This window comes from Haemaphysalis longicornis, unplaced genomic scaffold (genome assembly GCF_048455015.1).
Source record: "Haemaphysalis longicornis isolate Haplotype H1 unplaced genomic scaffold, Haemaphysalis longicornis Haplotype H1 scaffold_3, whole genome shotgun sequence".
In the NCBI taxonomy this organism is placed as follows: domain Eukaryota; kingdom Metazoa; phylum Arthropoda; class Arachnida; order Ixodida; family Ixodidae; genus Haemaphysalis; species Haemaphysalis longicornis.
Genome location: NW_027526335.1, coordinates 45,743,431 through 45,760,611, shown reverse-complemented (window position 1 = coordinate 45,760,611; position 17,181 = coordinate 45,743,431). Strand labels below are relative to the sequence as shown.

Here is a 17,181-nt window from a genome sequence, read left to right as displayed (position 1 = left end):
AGTACTGCTTTCTGCTTGCTACTGGAGATGTCGTTACTATACTTGAAATCATTAAAGCCTGCCAATTCGTCCTGTGTATTGTTTCGTGCACCATCCATTTTTTTATTTGCCTCAGTTCTTTCCATTTTTAATTTTTACGGTTTTTTACTTTTTAATTTCATTTGTTCATGTGTGTACATGCGTCGCACAGTCCCTCCAGCACAATTCCATCCTACGGCTAACACTAAAAGCACTGAACACTGTTGAGGAGTTATGCTGCTGCAACCATTCTTTATGAAACTTCATTACACTGTTGGCGTACACATTATTAAAGAAGGCATGTTTTTTTTTTTTTATAACATGATGTGTGCAGATAAAGCTGCTACTATGAATGCATCTACTACAAAATAGCCTGTTCAATGAAGCATGCCATATGTGACCGGGCTGAATTGCTACATTTTCTGTAAATTGTGATTGCCACTACAGCAAAGACCACTTCAGCGAAATTGCCTGTTAAACGAACAAATTGAAGCACTCGCAATCACTGAATTGTTGTTTTATAATGAATATGCCTAGCGGCACATGGGGTAAATGTAGCACCGAACTAAACTGGAGTAATGAGGCTGCTCTTTATCAGCTTGTGGTGCATCGCAGTGGCCCTCTGCTGCCGATGATAGCACTTGCTAAAGCAAACAGTCAGACCAAGGTCACTCCCAGACCAAGCTCACTCTGCTCCAACTTTTAAAGAACTAGAAAAATAAAAAAAAATTCCCCGCATTTCCCCGAGGGGAAGAATGTGAAAGTGCGAATGCACGAGTTGAATTTGCGCGGTTCGGTAATGTTCGCGAAAGAGAGATCACACACACACACACACAACTACAAAGAAAGAAAGATGCATTTATTCACAGTCACCTATTTGTGTTGTCGTTGTACTTGATTGCTAGAGCGGATCTCAGCTTTGAAATTTCGTGTCAGTACTCCTTTAAGCGGGTGCATTAGCCCTTCTCACGCCCGATTCTTGGCCAATCCCCCACGTGGGTATGTGCCATGTCAGCGGCCAGGCAGCACGCGCCCATCTCCCCCCGTTGCCAAGGAAGACGAGGAGATTCCTGGCCAATCCCCCACGTGGGTATGTGCCATGTCAGCGGCCAGGCAGCGCACGCCCATCTCCCCCCGTTGCCAAGGAAGACGAGGAGCGCGCGCACCCGCAGCTGTTGCTATGCGGACGGCGGCGGACGCTTCAGGCTCGCTTAAGAAGTGCATTCGCACTTAAAAGAACGCTACTACCTGGACAAGCATCCTCGGTAAACAAGCTCGGGGAGCAAGTCGCAAAGCGCAGGCGAGTTGTAGGTTGCACGCAATCCAACAACACGACTTGGATGGTTGCAAGGAGGAAGAGAGAAAGGTCGACAAAGATGCGTCCGAGGGGCTTTTGGTCTAGCCTTGGGAGGCGCTTACGTATAAGTGGGCGACAAGGGGTAGGTTTGCTGCAAACCGACAACTGATGCCATCGTGGAGGCCATCAAAGAGAAAAGGGACGCCAGAAGTGATCAGGCAAGCAGTGATGAAGAGCTTGCAGAGGAGCCAATCATCATCATCATCGTCGTCGTCATCACCAGCCCATTTACGCCCACTGCAGGGCAAAGACCTCTGCCATAGATCTCCAATTATCCCAGTCCTGTGCTACCTCCGACCAATTTATCCCCACAAACTTCTTGATCTCATCTGCACATCTAACTTTCTGCCGCCCCCCTGCCTGGCTTGCCTTCTCTAGGGATCCACTCTGTTATCCTTAATGACCAACGGTTATCTTGCCTTCACATTACATGCCCTGCTCACGTCCATTTCTTCTTCTTAATTTCTACTAAGATGTCCTTAACACGCGTTTGTTCCCTGACCCACTCCGCTCTCTTCTCGTCCCTGTTACACCTATCATCTTCCATTCCACTGCCAAGCATCATGACTACCTGCAAAGTGGTAGTAGCGGCAATTAAAGCGCTGTGTATCTATCTCTCATCCCTCTGACTTCACGCTGCAGCACACTGAACCTCGACAGCATCAGCTCAGCAGTGGTTGCGCACCTTGGTGTGATGTCTTACTATGTGCTGGGGAAAATTGTTCAAGTTCGAATCTGCTGTAAATAAACATTGTTTCTCTCAGGTTAGTTAACTGCATGATGCATATAATGAAGTGCCATGTATAACACGTAATATCATGGTTATGCAGGTTATGCTTTGTTATGCAGGCGATTGACTGTACATCACTTCAAGGAAGTTTCTTCTGCACACGTAAATCACAAGACACCATTATAGTGATTATTACAGTATTTTCAGTAATCTGCTCTTATGTGATGATGCAGAATAATGAGCTCAATATCTTGGTCATAAGTCAGCAATGGTCATCCCAGTGCTTAGTTACATGGGGAAGGCATGATGGGTAGAGGCACAGCCCTGCTCTTTATGAGTAATCCTGGTCTTCAGCACAAACAATCGCATCATCCCTCTTTCAGCATAATAACTGGGATGATTCTATAGCCAAAACATTACTGAGCTCATCACCACGGACAATGATACGCAAAGCGTTGTCTTAGAAGTACTGTAATGCTTCCAGCTTTAAAACACCCGACATTGTGTGATCCACACCACTTTGCGAAAGAAAAGAACCAGAACTTGCTGAAGGTACAAAGCTGTTTCTTGAATAGAAATGAAATAAAAATGTCCAACATTTTGTTGCGAAGATTATCCATTTGTGCAAAGGCAAAACTGCTCCAAGAAATATCAAATGAAACCTTAGGAGCATGGGAAAGTTATCTTTAACCCATTCCGAGAAATATCTAATAAAACCTAAGAACCCGGGAATGCTACCTTGAGCCAAAACAGTGCCCATTTTGATATGAACTGAGCCAAAAGCTTACGGTTTGAGGACAAACCGTCTGAAGAAGAGAGCGAAAATAGAGAGAGAGAAAGAGGGAGATAGACCGACCTCTGGCAGAACCCAGTACGTCGGCGTAACTGAAGCCTCCTGGGAAGACAAGGCCCCGGAAGCCGTCCAGTGTGATTGCACCCTCCAACAGGTCGGTCATGGTGATGTCCCAGGCCTCGAAGCCCGCCTGGTAGAACGAGGCCGCCATCTCCCGGTCACTGTTGACACCTTCCTCTCGGAGCACGGCTACCCGGATCTGAGGGTCTGTGGGGGATGGGCATAGCACACGCTAAGCTACGCAGCGCTGACGGGAATCGTGCAGTCAAAACGGATACACAGGAAAGTGGTGACAATCGCAGGTAAAGCTGTAGTTTTTCAGAGTCAGTTTATGCTGTACTTTGCTGGAAACCAACTTACAGGTTGGTATCCTGTCGGATACCATCACATCAACTTTTATTAATTGTACGTGCTCATATTAGGTGTAGTATCTCTGAGCATCAGACTAAACTGAGCCTGTATGCAGCTCAGAGCATAACAACTTAACAAAAAAAAGTAAGAAAAAAAATAATTTGCAAAATTTTATCCATAGCTGTGAGCCAAGCAGCTACATAGTTCAACAGCAACATGTTTTTGTTGTTGTACTTGTCTCCCCCTCCTGCATATGGAAACATTTTTCAACTGCCAAATTTTTGAGAAGCTTCACGGCATGCTTTGCTACTCTCCAGTTTAAATTGTAATTTTTAATGCTATAGTACCTAGCCTAATGATGCTTTATTTATCCTACTTCACATGTTCGTCATAGTACCAACAAAGGAATTCGCTAGATTGAAGTGGCATTTACGAACTTGTGGGCACAACGCACAGGAAGCAAGTTCTCGCTGTTGAATGAAAAAGCTTCTTCTCCTCTAAAATTGTAATAACATCAGTTTGCATGAACAAGCTTTCAAAATGTATCTGCAGTAGCAGATACTTGGAAGAGCAGCCACGCTCTTCCAAGTCGTGGAACAGATGTAAGCATAAAACGTGAAACAAGTTAAACCCCCCGCACTGCAGGGTGGTACGCACACAAATATATACCCCAACATATCAACAGCTTTTAGAGCAACCTAACAAGTACACAGTGTGTGTGTGTGTGTGCCAAAACTTGCCAGGGTTGCGGCGTGGGATGTCCAGGCTGAAGGTCAGCTTGTACGGAGGTGCAGTGCGCTTCAGCAGCCCTTGTCGCTCTTGGGCAGCGCACCCAGGGTCGCACTGGTGCAGCTCCAGTTCGTAGCTGGTCTCCTCCCAACTGTCGCGCAGCTCGCACACTTTCCCACAGATAACTTCCGCACCGTCAACCTTCACCGACACCTGCAAGTTCATCGCACGGAGGCAATGCTGCTTCATAAACTGTCCAGGGCGTGGGTCAACGTTAAATTAATCAGCCTCATTATTTGCACCAGTGAGAAATTTGAGTCAGGCTGGTGGTTGTGCTGTACGCAAACAGTGGTGAAATGGTCTTGCTGGCTTTTACTCTGTATAGTCTCCATCTGACTAGCAAGAACCTGAGGATGATAGTGGAAACTTTAATTGGCTTTGGCTTGGATTGTGCACCATTGACAAGAAAGGAAGCAATGGGTGGTCCTGCCGTCTTGGATAACACACATTACTGCAGCAGTGAATTGGATCATTGGGCATGAACAGCGAAGGACCAAGTTGTAACACTTGTTACGCCATGTATGTTGCACATGCCTTCTGAAAACATTCAAAGGCTCACGTCAGCATGATTGTTAATTGCATGCAGAGAGCTTGCCACAGCTATTGTTATTACCTGGATGAATCAGAATCATAATTTCCCTCCCGAGGAATTTTTGTTGAGGTTCATCCAAGCATGTGCTTTTCCGCGGAAATTAAGAAAAACCAGTAAAGTGGAAAGTGATCCTATATAGCGCAGAACTGCCAGTTTTCTTACCAAAGTACAGGGTGCGTGGGGTATTTGAGAACAGAACATTGGCTTCAGGCACAACAGAATACCTCCAGCAAAACCAGACATATTTTAACGAAACCTTGTGAAATACTTCTCTTATGGTTTATTTCCTTAACTAATCACTGAATCCATCATCAGCAGCAATAAGCAATTCGATTCGGCTTCAGAAACGGCTGCATGCACGGATCAGGCGCTCCTTACAGATGTTGGCCATTGAGTGAGCAATGGCGGCCTTCAGTGAGTCTTTTGTATTATGCGCCTCTTTGTTGGCCTCTCTATCAACGATGCCCCAGACATAGTAGCCAAGCGGATATAAATCTGGAGAACTAGGAGGCCACAAGTTGGGAGTGACGTGGTCGCAGAAGTTGTCAGCTAGCCACATGACGCAGGCAGTGTGGGCAGGAGCCGAATCTTGCTGAAAGACATAAGGCCTTCCTTTCGAAATACTCTCTATCCATGGCCTTACAATGGTGGAAAGCACATCCACTTACGTGGCAGCATTAACGCGGAGTCCTTCTGCAAAAAAGTGTGGCGGTATGACGTCACCCTCATTGCTGACGGCGGATAACACCATCAAAGACGACGGAAATTTTGTGTGCGCCACTGTAGGCAGCGCTTGCGCAAAGCCACCTGTTGTTACGGCAATTAACTTTGGTCTTGGTCAAAGTTCTTTTCATATAAAAAAACCACAGCATTCCAGGCTCTTCAGGTCTTTTCAGCTTGTTTAGCAAGCGCTTGGACCAGAGCTAGCAGACGATTCTCCCGAATTTTAACGGACATGAACTGCCCCCTCTTCATGATATAGGGATGGTACCTCAAGCCCTCGTGCACAGCGAGCCTGACAGTCGACTCTGCGACGTGAAGCCCCTTTGCAATGGCCCGCATTGACTTCCCTGGGTCATCCGCCGCAATAACTTGCAGCCACTGGAGAAAATCAGGGGTTCCGATGACATCTGACCGCTGACTGTGCTTTTTCTTTTTCGCCACAGATGCTCCATCCTTTTCCCTTTTCACCACAGATGCCACGTCACCACCACAACACATCAGCTGTGCCCGCACCTTGTAAACGAAAGACTTCAGGACTACATTCAGGAAAGTGGCAATTTCCAAGTCGCTGTGGTGCGCGGCCAGGGCGACGAGGACTGCATGGCGTTTCATTTCCTGTTTCAACATGTATGCTTCCATCTTCGAACAAACTGCGCAGTATAAATGATAAGGGGTCGGCGAACACAAAGCCGCACGCCTAGATATATATGATGAGCCTGCTGGTGTCTATGGCGATAAGGAATAGCATTCTCAAATACCTTGCGCACCCTGTATGCCAGAAAGAATTGGCTACCACATTTTTGCTGGCTGTTGCATTTCAACATTGTAATCCCTCAAAAGATATAAAAGATGAGTTCCATTGTACGCTGCTTCAGCAGTCCCATAACCTAACTCTTAACTACTTCATTGGCGCCGCAATGCCTTCCAATCCTCAACAGCTCGCCAAGGCAAGCCACAAAGTCCAACAAGAACTCGGCAATAAAAAGTTGTTTCCTCACCTTGGCTTCAGGTCCGAAGGCCTTGCTGTGGCCAATGGGGACGCAGTAGACTCCCGCCCTCTGGTACGTGTCGAGGATGCGCTTCTCATGGCTAGGCTCGGCCTCGAGCAGCCAGCCGACCTCCTCGTGGAAGAGCGCCTCCAGGGCGCCCCCACAGCCCCCGCTGGGCACATTCACGTCCAGGCCACAGTTTCCAGCAAAGGCCATCTCCAGCAGGCAGGTCACCAGGCCACCATCGCTGATGTCGTGCCCAGCCTTCAGGAGGCCCCCTGCACAAGGGAACAAGGGACGAAATAGGTGGCGGCTGCTTGTCTGGCTGAATTACACACAGCAGCACCAGGCAGCCAGTCCTGCCTATAGGTGGTATTCATTGAAAAGTATAGCTGTCAATTTCTTCGCTTGGCAACACTGGAAACGGCATGGGACATGGCCGCTGCACCACGAACATAGCGTGGCTTGTGCGTCATCCGCTTCGATTCAACCTGATTCTCAACGGTGGTGTCAACAGAGATGTTATTAATCACACTCGCGTAGGACTTGAGGCATTACTTTGAGTTCGGTGGGGTAGAGTTTGGAACGTCCAACCCATGATGTGCTTAGCACGGACAAGTATCGCCATCCCACGGAGCCTGACATAACCAGTGACACCAAGCTCACATGGTTGCTTGCATGCATGCCTCGCCAGTGAATAGAAGCTATTTGCACTTGGGTGAAGGGTGTACACGCAGTGTAATGTGCTCCAAATAACTCTAAGGAGAATTTTCACAGATTGAAATTTAGACCGCTGTTCTTCCCGCACAAAAATGAAGGGAAGGAAAAACAAGCAACAAGGGGGGGTAGGCATTTGGAAGCTTCTACCTGTTTAAATTGATACACATTAGGAACTAAGTTGGATGTCAGTTTTTATTACGTCACGTGCAAAACATGATCCGAAAACCAACCAATTGGGAAGAGAAGCCACAAAGTGTTGATGACGTGGAGTAAGTACAGATTTACGTGCCCAGCAGGTAATGCTGACAGCACAGTTATATAACCTGAATATCACGCGGCTACAGGTATGATCAATGTCGGTGAAAAATAGCCTCTTCTAGTACTTTCATAGCTCATTCCTGCTGAGACACAGTGAGCAATGTAAACCAAACTGAGATGGGACACACTGAATAATGCTGAGTAATGCAAACCAAACATGACGTGTGAAAGTACTAAATACTAAAGGTGTGCGAATAATATTTGAAACTTCAAATGCTGCACGAATAGTGTTTGCTGTTCAATTCACAGAAGTAGTTTTAGCATTAAAGTATTCAAAGCTTTCAGTTATTCAAAATTTACAAATAACCGGGCAACAAAAGTTGGTTTTGTCGCATCACAGCAAACTTAACTTCACCACACAGCACGACTCCGTGGGTTGGCTTTTTTGCACGACGCGAGAGCTGCGCTCGAAGGCTAACATGTGTAAGATGTGTAAGCCTTGTGCGAGATAAACTCTGATATATGTTAACTGGAGTGGAAGAATATTTCAGTAAAACTTAAACCATAATCCAGAAGGATGTTTAGATCTTATCAATACAGTGGCATGAGAGAGGAATAAAGAGTTATTAGTTGTTGGCTTGCAGCAAGGTCATACTAGCCACTTGCATCCCTGGCCTCTTTTCAATGACAGCATATTTGATTGATTGATTGTAGGGTTTAACGCACTGACGCAACGCAGGCGATGAGGGGCGCCGTAGTGGAGGGCTCCGGATTAATTTTGACCACCCGGGGATCTTTAACATGCAGTGAAATCTCGAACACACAGGCATTTTTGCTTTTCGCCTCCATCAGAAAAGCAGCCGCCGCGGCTGGGAAACGAACCTGCGAGTTCATGCTCAGCAGCACGCCTTAGCCACTGAGCCACTACGGCGGGTTAATGACAGCATATTTAAAAAAAAAAAACAGCATTTATTCATGGCAATTTATGCTGAATGTTTGTTTTACTGCTTTGAATACTTGTCTTAATCTTTTGCTTTTTAATTTGTACCGTTTTCTTATTAAGCACTTGCACAGGACACTTTGTTTAGTCCTGCCTAAGTTACTGTTTTTTTTTAGCAATGTTCTACAACTGCTGTACACATTAAAGCAAAGATAATTGTATTCAAAAACACATGATTCAATTCCGAGTCACTTTTTACTACTACTTGAACTTGATTCGAAGTCCCAAATTTGATATTTACACGCCTATACTAAATACCAATGGTAAACGGCCAATTCCTGCGCACACGCTGGCAGGTAATTACGCACCCTGCAGGAGTTCCTGGGTGGCAGCAAAGGCTCTCCGGAGCTTGGCAGGTTCTTCCAAGTCCGGCACGTCATCCCCAAGCTGCTTGAAACACTGGGCAAGGGCAGTGCCTCCCAGCCGCTTCTTCGCGGCGTTCAGGCTGACGTAGATCAGGAGCCCTGGGAGAGGGAGTTAGGCACACATATTTTAAACATTTCTTCAAGTGCATAGAGATGATGTGCTCATTAGTTCTTCACCATGCTAGAGAAAGAAAACTCAGCAGACAAAAAAAAAATTGTGTTCCTTAGACAAAGCTTTAAATAAGGAAATTGCAGAAGGACAAAGCTTCTGCGCTTTAGGCACTGGCAAAGTGAAACAATTGTAAAGATATTAACACTTCCCTACTGAACATACCTAGATTTTTCATTCAGAGAGAAAAAAAAATTTGCTTATGTGAAAAATAGATAGTACACTGATTAGATATTAACAGCCACTTGAGTGCAGCCAGAGGCCTCCACAGAAGCCACTTTGGCATTTTTGCACTTGTGCAGTTAAAATAGATTTGCCCCCACATGAGAGAATTGAGCTACCATCTCCCATTTCGCCCACATTAACGTTCATTCCTCCTGTCCTTGTCAGGTCCTTGTCAGGTCAGGTCCACCGCTTTATCCGAGGCACTTTTTCCACCAATTTAGACAGGCAGGAGGATAATCAGTACCAGTGCAGCAGCCAATTAACCTTGTATATGCTCGAAGAAGAAATGTGCTTAAGATTATATTCCACTCTGAGAACAGAGATTTCAATCCCAAGGTAATTTTAAGGGGTACACTGTGCCCTTCACAACATAACCTGAAGCTTAACTTTTGTGATTATTATGTGTGCCCTTTTACACAGCAAATGTGTTTCGTAACGTACGTCACCTTCTCTTCCTGTGCTGGGAAGTTTCAGGTCGGGGGTCACTGTGGCTGTAATGTCAGGACAGGGCGCATACGTGGACACCACAATGGCTCCTGTGAGGAAGAAGAAGGGCACGGCTGTTATGACCGCTAGGTTGAAAAGCGATGAGGTGCCGTGCAAGTGCACATATGATTTATCTGTGCTAACATGGCCATGAAAGAGAGAGAGAGAGAGAGAGAGATTAGTTCCATAGTAACGTTAGACACAAGAGCAGAGTTTGTTTATTTGAAGTGTCTGCCCATGTCATTTCTATGATATCAATGAGCAAGAAAAAATGAAATAGAACTGTGGCTGCAAAACTGCTGTGGTAAAATGCACTAAAGTTCACTGGAGATCACTGTAAATGTTACTTTTCTTAAAGGGGCACTGACACAAAAATTTTGCATCGTTTTTTTTGTTGCGATAAGTAGCTAGTGACCTACTTATAACCTGTAGAAACCTCATTTGCTTCAGCGTGCGACGGTTGTTTAATTAGAGGCATTTTAAATGCGGCCAGTCGCAGTTTCGGTTTCAGCGAGTGCAGCGAAACGATGGATTTTGTGGATTTTGTGTGAACAAAGCTGACCACGTGACCGTCGGAGGGATATCACAGAGCAGAGCCGCCGTAGCACTGTCGAATCCGCATCGACGGCAATTTCTGCGAATGCGCCCACGTACTGATCTCGTGAGGCGCTTGATTAAAAAGCGACCGTGGATGTGACGCAGGCGCTGCGAGTGCAAATGCTACCACGGCTAAAGAACGACGCGCGACGCTCGAGACGGTGGGTGGCAAGACGCGCGCTGGGAGCAGCCGGCCGGTCTGCCTACAGGTCCGCCTACAGATGTGTTCGGCTTAGCACTGCGGCGGATATTCGAGTGCCGCTCTCGTAAGCGGTGCAGATGACAATTTTTAATGCAACCCGCCATCGCATCATTAACTCCTTTCTCATGTAAGCCACCATGGTCGGGACTTGGGGACAATTTCGTGCAGCGGTAACAAGCTATCACTCGAGCTACCTGCGCTGGCCTGGGCCACTTCGCGGCCGTGGCCGCCGCCTGCACAGCGACCGTGCGGCTAGCTCAGTGGGCTTTTCGTGCCTCCGGCGCGTTTTCGCATCCAATGGTAATAAACAGTAATAGAAACAGAGTGCCTGGAATCGCTGTAGACATTGGTCGCGGCCAGCTGCCCCATGAGCTGACGAAATCACGGCGCCTCTGCCGCCAACGAACGGGTCGTTCGTTCTCGAGAGCAGAAGCTCCGCCCTCCGGCCCTCCGATTGGAGCGGCGAGCCGGCGAAAAACGCCGGCAGTGCGGAAGCGGCAAACACAAACTCGTGACGTGTTTGGAGGTTGTTTATTTACACGATATCCTCGGGAAGTCGATTGCGCGTGGTCCTCTGCTGGCAGCTCGGTTGCGTTTCGCACACTTTAAAATTAATTTTAAATATGTTCTAGGCTGTATTCGCCGCTGATATTTTGCAGATGATGTATATGTGTTCCCACCAATCTATCTCCGAAGTTATCTCGCCTTCAAAATTTTGTGTCAGTGCCCCTTTAATGTTTTTTAACAGACTATACTGCATATCCAAGCGACTGTCTTGCTCTTTATTTTTTTTTTTTGTCATCTAAGCCACATATTGGGGAGGGCGGCCAGATGTAGCATTGGTTGATGTAACCTATTTTGCAATACGGGTGGAGTAATGCATCCTTTAGTTTTTTTTTTTTATTATACAATAACTTATGAAGCTAGCAGCGGAATCTTTTTTTGCGATTTTAAGTCTGTTTTAAATAAGATGCCGTGTTCTCCTTGTTCAGTTTGCTACACATTGTTTTTGATGCTTTCTTTGTGTCACTGGCCTAACAAAAAAACAAAAACAAAAATCAGTGTAGTATTTTACTTCCAAAGGTATACTGACGTACACTGCTAAGGTTACGTGTATGAATATGGTACATATAGTAGTATATATCTTCACCACATTTATGCTACAGGGAAGCTGAATACCCTGAATAAAGCACATTCACATATGTAACACGGCTGAAGCACTATCCTTGGAATGAAGCAGTACTGATACATTTGTTGATCAACAGCACTGCCATTAGTCGGCAGCACCAGCAGAACCTTTAGAGTTAAATTCATGATGTTGAAAAATTTTGTTTCAGAGCTGCCCACACTGACGAAACAGATGAACTACTCGTAATGAAAAGCTTAGACTTTAGCTAGACCTGGCAAACATCGTGTACACAGCCTTGCTGCACTTTGTCTCCATCAAAAATGCTTCCACCGACACGAGGGTTCCAACCACATGACCAGCCTCTAAGCCCCCTGGGTGTCTCGATCCCTGTGCTTACCTGGGGCCTTGACAGTGTCCTTGCCCACGCGGGCAGCCATGCTGAGCGAGTCCTTTCCCCCGTCCACGGCGATGCCCAGTGCTGCCATGGAGCTGCACATGGCCTGGCATGCCTCGTGCAGGGCGGCCCCTTCCCCAGGCAGCTTGGCCGCCCACATCCAATTGCCACTGCACTTGACGTCCTGGAGGAGGAGGAGGAGAGATGGTACGTTAAGCGCTCACTTTTGAGAACAATAGTCGACACAGGCCCAAGTGGGTCGGGGCAGGGTCCAGCAGGGTGCAGGGGCAACACGCTCACCTGCAGCGATGTTACCCGTGCAAACATGAGGTTGGTCACGGCCTCGGCGACCGACATCCTGGCCCCTGCAGCGGGGCTCAGCAGACCCTTGATCGGCTGCTCTCCAATGGCCGTGGCCGAGCCCACCTGCGGCAGGGGGAAGGGGGGGGGGGGGGGGGGGATGCACAATTACGGTTGACCACCAAAGAAAGTGTCTAACACGTATACAAAAATTGAAAAGCTGACACTGAAAGCCACTTTAAAACTCCAGGTGGTTGGTACAAAAGGAGCTGCTGTTCCTTCTGCAGGACTAATGCGCAATTTCTTGCATGACGGAGCAATATTTAACCACGCACAACATACCCTCAACTCTCATCTATATGACCTTAATTAATTTTACCTTCCCATTTGCAGTTTCTGGCAGGGTACAAAGCTACAACTCCAGTTAGCTTTATTTTCTGCTAAATTAGACCAAATTTTAGTGGTTCGGTGAGTGTCGAAGTGATGAAAGCTCACTGTATATAGGAGCCGCGATTATTAAGCATGCACTAGCACAAAGCAGACACAAAAAAAGATCTTAGAGACAAACAGCACAGCAAAAACAGCCACTCACCGTGTCAAAGTACGACAGGGAGACCACAGCTACATCAGCAAGCGGTGTGTGCAGGGGTCCTACACACTGCTGCTGTGCCACAAGTCCTGTGACGCAGCGATCAACCTAGTGAGACCAAATGAAGTGCCTTTTAGAACGTCATCACTCCATTCAGTGTAACTACATGGCAGCACTATCCCGATTTGGAGAAGCCCCACAAGGGTTTTAAGCACCACATATGTTCATACCCACATGCACAAAAGCCCGAATGGTGCTCTTGCCTTGTTGGTCAAGAAGCGCTTGCTAGCCACAGATGGCAATCGCAGTACTCTCTGCAGAGCTTCGGAGACCTGGAGGCCAGGGGGCAAGCTCAGTGGCTTCAGAATTGGTGCCTCGGTGTCCAGTTTGAACACCTGCAGAAAAAAGATAAGCAAGCAGCCCACCTTAGAGAAGGGAATTCAGCACCGAAACAAGACACATGTGTTTTTATGATTCCCTCTACATTTTCTAAAAGAAAGGATGTTCCAGAATAGAACACAATTCTTCCAGATATCAACTCTTCCTTCAGTGCATAACTGTGTCATGCAAAACATGTAAAAAGCTTTCCAGTTGAGGTAGAGTGTGCAGCACTGAATGCATCACGTGAAAAGCTGTCAAAATTTCAAAACTGCACTCTGAACTGCCCCTACCTATGCGCTGATTCAAGCCTCCCAAAATTCTGGTGCCTCTTCAATGTGTTAGGTGGATTTTTAGCAGCTTGTTTAGTTTTCAATAAACTTTCTTGATTCATTTATGTTGAAATTGTTTGTATTGATGCAAAAAAATAAATGATCCCCCTCAATTTGCTTGCATATAGCAGTTGTGTGTTTGTTTTATGTGAGCTCTGCATCTTTGCACTGCTTGGCTTTTTTGCTCAAGTGCAATGCTGTGGAGAAAAGCTAACATAAAGGCACGTGCTGCACAATGAAGCCCGAAGTGTGCAACTTGTGGCAAAGCCGACTCAACTATAAATGTTTGTAAACCTCAAATACTGTGAACAGTAAAACTGCAGCGTGTATAGAACCAAACAATTCAAAGATTTAAATATTTGCATCCCATTACTTTTGTGCAGTTTTAATTGGAACTACACGAAACTAATAAATTCTTCTTGCAAGTTATCGGCTTCATGTAGTCCCATACGCAGTCTTACGTATGTTTGTTCCAAACAGGTATCCATGCGACGTGTCTTAAATTAGTGCAAGCTATTTTAGAATAGCGACACTCCGCCCACCTTGCGTGGCATGTCTCCGAGCACAGATTCCAGGTCCAGGTCGACGGGGTCCCTCTTGCCAGGGCCGCCGCCGTTCTCCTTGAGCACAATGCGACCATCGCCAGTCACCTCCCCCACGATGCAGACGGGGCAGCGCTCGCGTGCAGATATGCGCAGCAGCGTGTCCCTGTCCTCAGGCCGCACCAGGATGGCGTCGCTCTCCTGGTACTCGGCGCCCCACAGCTCCATGGTGGTGATGGTGGGGTCCCCCAGCTGGAAGTTCTTGGTCCAAATGACCGCACCAGCGGGCTCCACAATCTCCTTCAGCACATTGCCTGGGCAGCAGGGCAGCGAACGCTACACCACGTGCCCACACACCTCTCTCTCTCTCATTGCATTCCCTTATACATTATATTGGAATTAGCTAAGGCGGTCATCTTTACGGAGAGCAGCGAAGTTCATGGTTACAGAGAAGTGTCAGGGTTCACGGCTCCTTTGGAAGAATTGGTGCGAATGTAGGATATGACGACGGCCAGTGGGTGTATTCGTGACGCACTACTGTTCATGAAAAGAGGTATGACCCACTGCAGTCTGTCATGAAAAGAAAGTCATCCCCCGTTATTGAAAGCAGGTCCATGGTGACAATGCATTATGATGCATGTGAAAATGAACTCTACAGTGAATTGTTCATGGTAAGAAACCTACAAAACATGATAAAAAACATGTTTTTTGCTAGAAGATGCAGTGCTTATTTAAAACTCCCTACATCACCCCTTCCGATTAGCCCTGCATACATGCGAAGAAAGCAAAACTGACCGTTGCCCCCAGCACCCTGGTCATGAATGCTGCGGATGGGGTTGTTGCGTGCCCCTCGCTCCACACAGGCTCGCACCAGCCGGTGCAACTTCTGCTCCATCTCGGCATCCCCACGCTGCACGGCACCAAAGTCCAGCTCGGCTTCTTGGTCTCCCTGCACGGTCACCGAGGACGCCGCACCGCCGCCAACTCCGATGCGGTACACGGGCCCACCAATCTTCACCACCAGCATGCCTGCAAGAGGAGTCGATGTAACCTCCGCACAAACCGGAACATTAAGAAACTTCGCGTATTGCACTCCAATGCTGAAATGTCCTTTCTCAGTGACCTCGTTAGCAGTAGCTGTAGTAAATGTCATGCTAAATTGCATTTATTTACAATTTTGATTTTTACTCTGATGCGGTGATTGTTCTTGACTTTATGAAAAAAGTTTAAAAATGAAATCTGGGAATTCTGTTCAGATCTAATATAGTACGCTGGCACAAAACAAACACTTCTGCATCCTTGTTCAAGATGGAACTGTACTGCCACAATATCACGAGGTTCGTGGTCACAAAGTTTTTTTTTGGAAAACAGAATTCCCTGTAACTCTACAGACAGTTTCAGCAGCTACGAGCACTTGTCACGCAAATAATGTTAAAGCTTTTATCTTAGAACACAGGAATTTTCCGCTGCAGCACAAAGAGCGTACCCTTTTCAGGCTTCTCCTTGGTGATCTGGTCACCGTCAATGCTGCCAATGCCGCCCGAGAACATGATGGGCTTGATCCACTCACGGCGCTCCCCGCCGGGCAGCACCATCCCGAAGGATCGGGAGAAGCCCGAGAGCACGGGCTCACCAAACTTGTTGCCATAGTCCGACGCTCCATTGCTGGCCTCCACCGCCACCTCAAGGGGAGGGGCAAAGTTGACGGGGTACTCCTGCGAGTCTTCCCACGGCAGGTCGTACCCTGGGTGGATCCGCAAAGCAATTGGAATGAAGGTTAGCCGTAGTTTTAAGGATGACAGGCTTATTGAATACAAGCAGCTTGATACAAGAAGTGAAGTTGCTAGTGAACGCAGGGTGAAATACAAAATAACTTGCACGTCTTTTTATTGCTTTCAGAAGCTTTTCAAACTTATATACTTAGAAGCCCACCATACCACATACAGTCATACCTTGTTATAATGAAATTAAAGAGGTGCCATGATTTGCTTGTTACAACCAATATTTTCTTATAGCAGTAGCGGACATTTACACAAATATTGGGCACTGTACTTGCCCAAAACAAACAGCGGGTGAAATGGCATTGCGCCGTGTGGCAATACACAGCGAAGTAGTAACCGCATTCCGGAGATAAAAAGGAACATTCGCGGACCGACTTTATTGCAGTTCAAGGTACATATCTCCTATGTCAAACAGACTTAGCTGCAAAAAAGTTCGTAATTGGATGTTGATGCATCTTCGTGATGCTACCGACGACTCGCTCAGCTTCATGCCTGATGTGACAGCTTTAATCATAGCTGCCTTCATGTCTAGCATCTTTTTTTGCTTTCGCTTCCCGCCTGGCACATTTATGGTGCTCGAACACCACGCGCACAGCATTATAAAAGATAAGGTGGAAGCAGTAAAAAAAAGAGAGAGAGATAGAGAAACATCTACACAATTTTAACAACATGGCTCCCCGCGGCACGCAGCGGCCGTGCATGCTGTGCGCAGCAAGAGGAAGGTGGAAATGGCTTCGCAGGCGCAGCAGACGCATGGCTTGCCATCCAGCTATGCGCACGTTGCAGGGCGGAAGCATTCAACTACTAAAAGTACAACTGTCGCCTTGCGCACAGTCTCAAATCCATGCTGTACACTGCTGTGAAATTGGCTCGAAATTTTATTTCTGGATGAAATTTATTCATTATATCCCACAACAAACAAATTTTACCTCGTTAAAACGAGATTTTAAATACATTGGTTTCTATGGGGACTTTTAAAGAGAATTACAATTTGCTCGTTATAGCCCGTCTCGTCATAACAATGTTTAACTGTACTTTTTAGGGGACAAGAATGTATTTCAGAAAATTTTCACCAACATTCCTTGAACGTTCTTTGCTCTTTAAAATGTGGCTCTACATTTCCATTGCAGATGGGGGATCCTCACATATATTTAGTGATCTTTGTAACAGTACTGCATACTCCAGCTTCGATTCGCCCGTTACAGTGGAACAGTGTACCAAGGAACCAACATTTTTTAAAGAAGGGAAGGGAGACTTGCGACGATACAAGTTAAGGGTGCCACCAAGAATATAACAGGCACAGTAGGATGCC

At 46.7% G+C, this 17,181-nt stretch overlaps 1 protein-coding gene across 1 annotated transcript in view; it reads right to left on the bottom strand.

Annotated features, from left to right (window-relative positions):
* Pfas (phosphoribosylformylglycinamidine synthase) overlaps positions 1-17,181 on the bottom strand; it is a 36,643-nt gene that overhangs the window by 4,455 nt on the left and 15,007 nt on the right. The window contains exons 9-20 of the mRNA XM_077703056.1: positions 15,575-15,832; positions 14,884-15,117; positions 14,089-14,402; positions 13,100-13,231; positions 12,840-12,944; positions 12,248-12,373; positions 11,951-12,131; positions 9,586-9,675; positions 8,689-8,844; positions 6,412-6,680; positions 4,050-4,251; positions 2,962-3,165 (exon numbers count right to left, since the gene is read on the bottom strand). Of these exons, the coding sequence (XP_077559182.1) occupies positions 2,962-3,165; positions 4,050-4,251; positions 6,412-6,680; positions 8,689-8,844; positions 9,586-9,675; positions 11,951-12,131; positions 12,248-12,373; positions 12,840-12,944; positions 13,100-13,231; positions 14,089-14,402; positions 14,884-15,117; positions 15,575-15,832 (2,271 nt within the window). The remainder of the gene's footprint in view (positions 1-2,961; positions 3,166-4,049; positions 4,252-6,411; positions 6,681-8,688; positions 8,845-9,585; positions 9,676-11,950; positions 12,132-12,247; positions 12,374-12,839; positions 12,945-13,099; positions 13,232-14,088; positions 14,403-14,883; positions 15,118-15,574; positions 15,833-17,181) is intronic.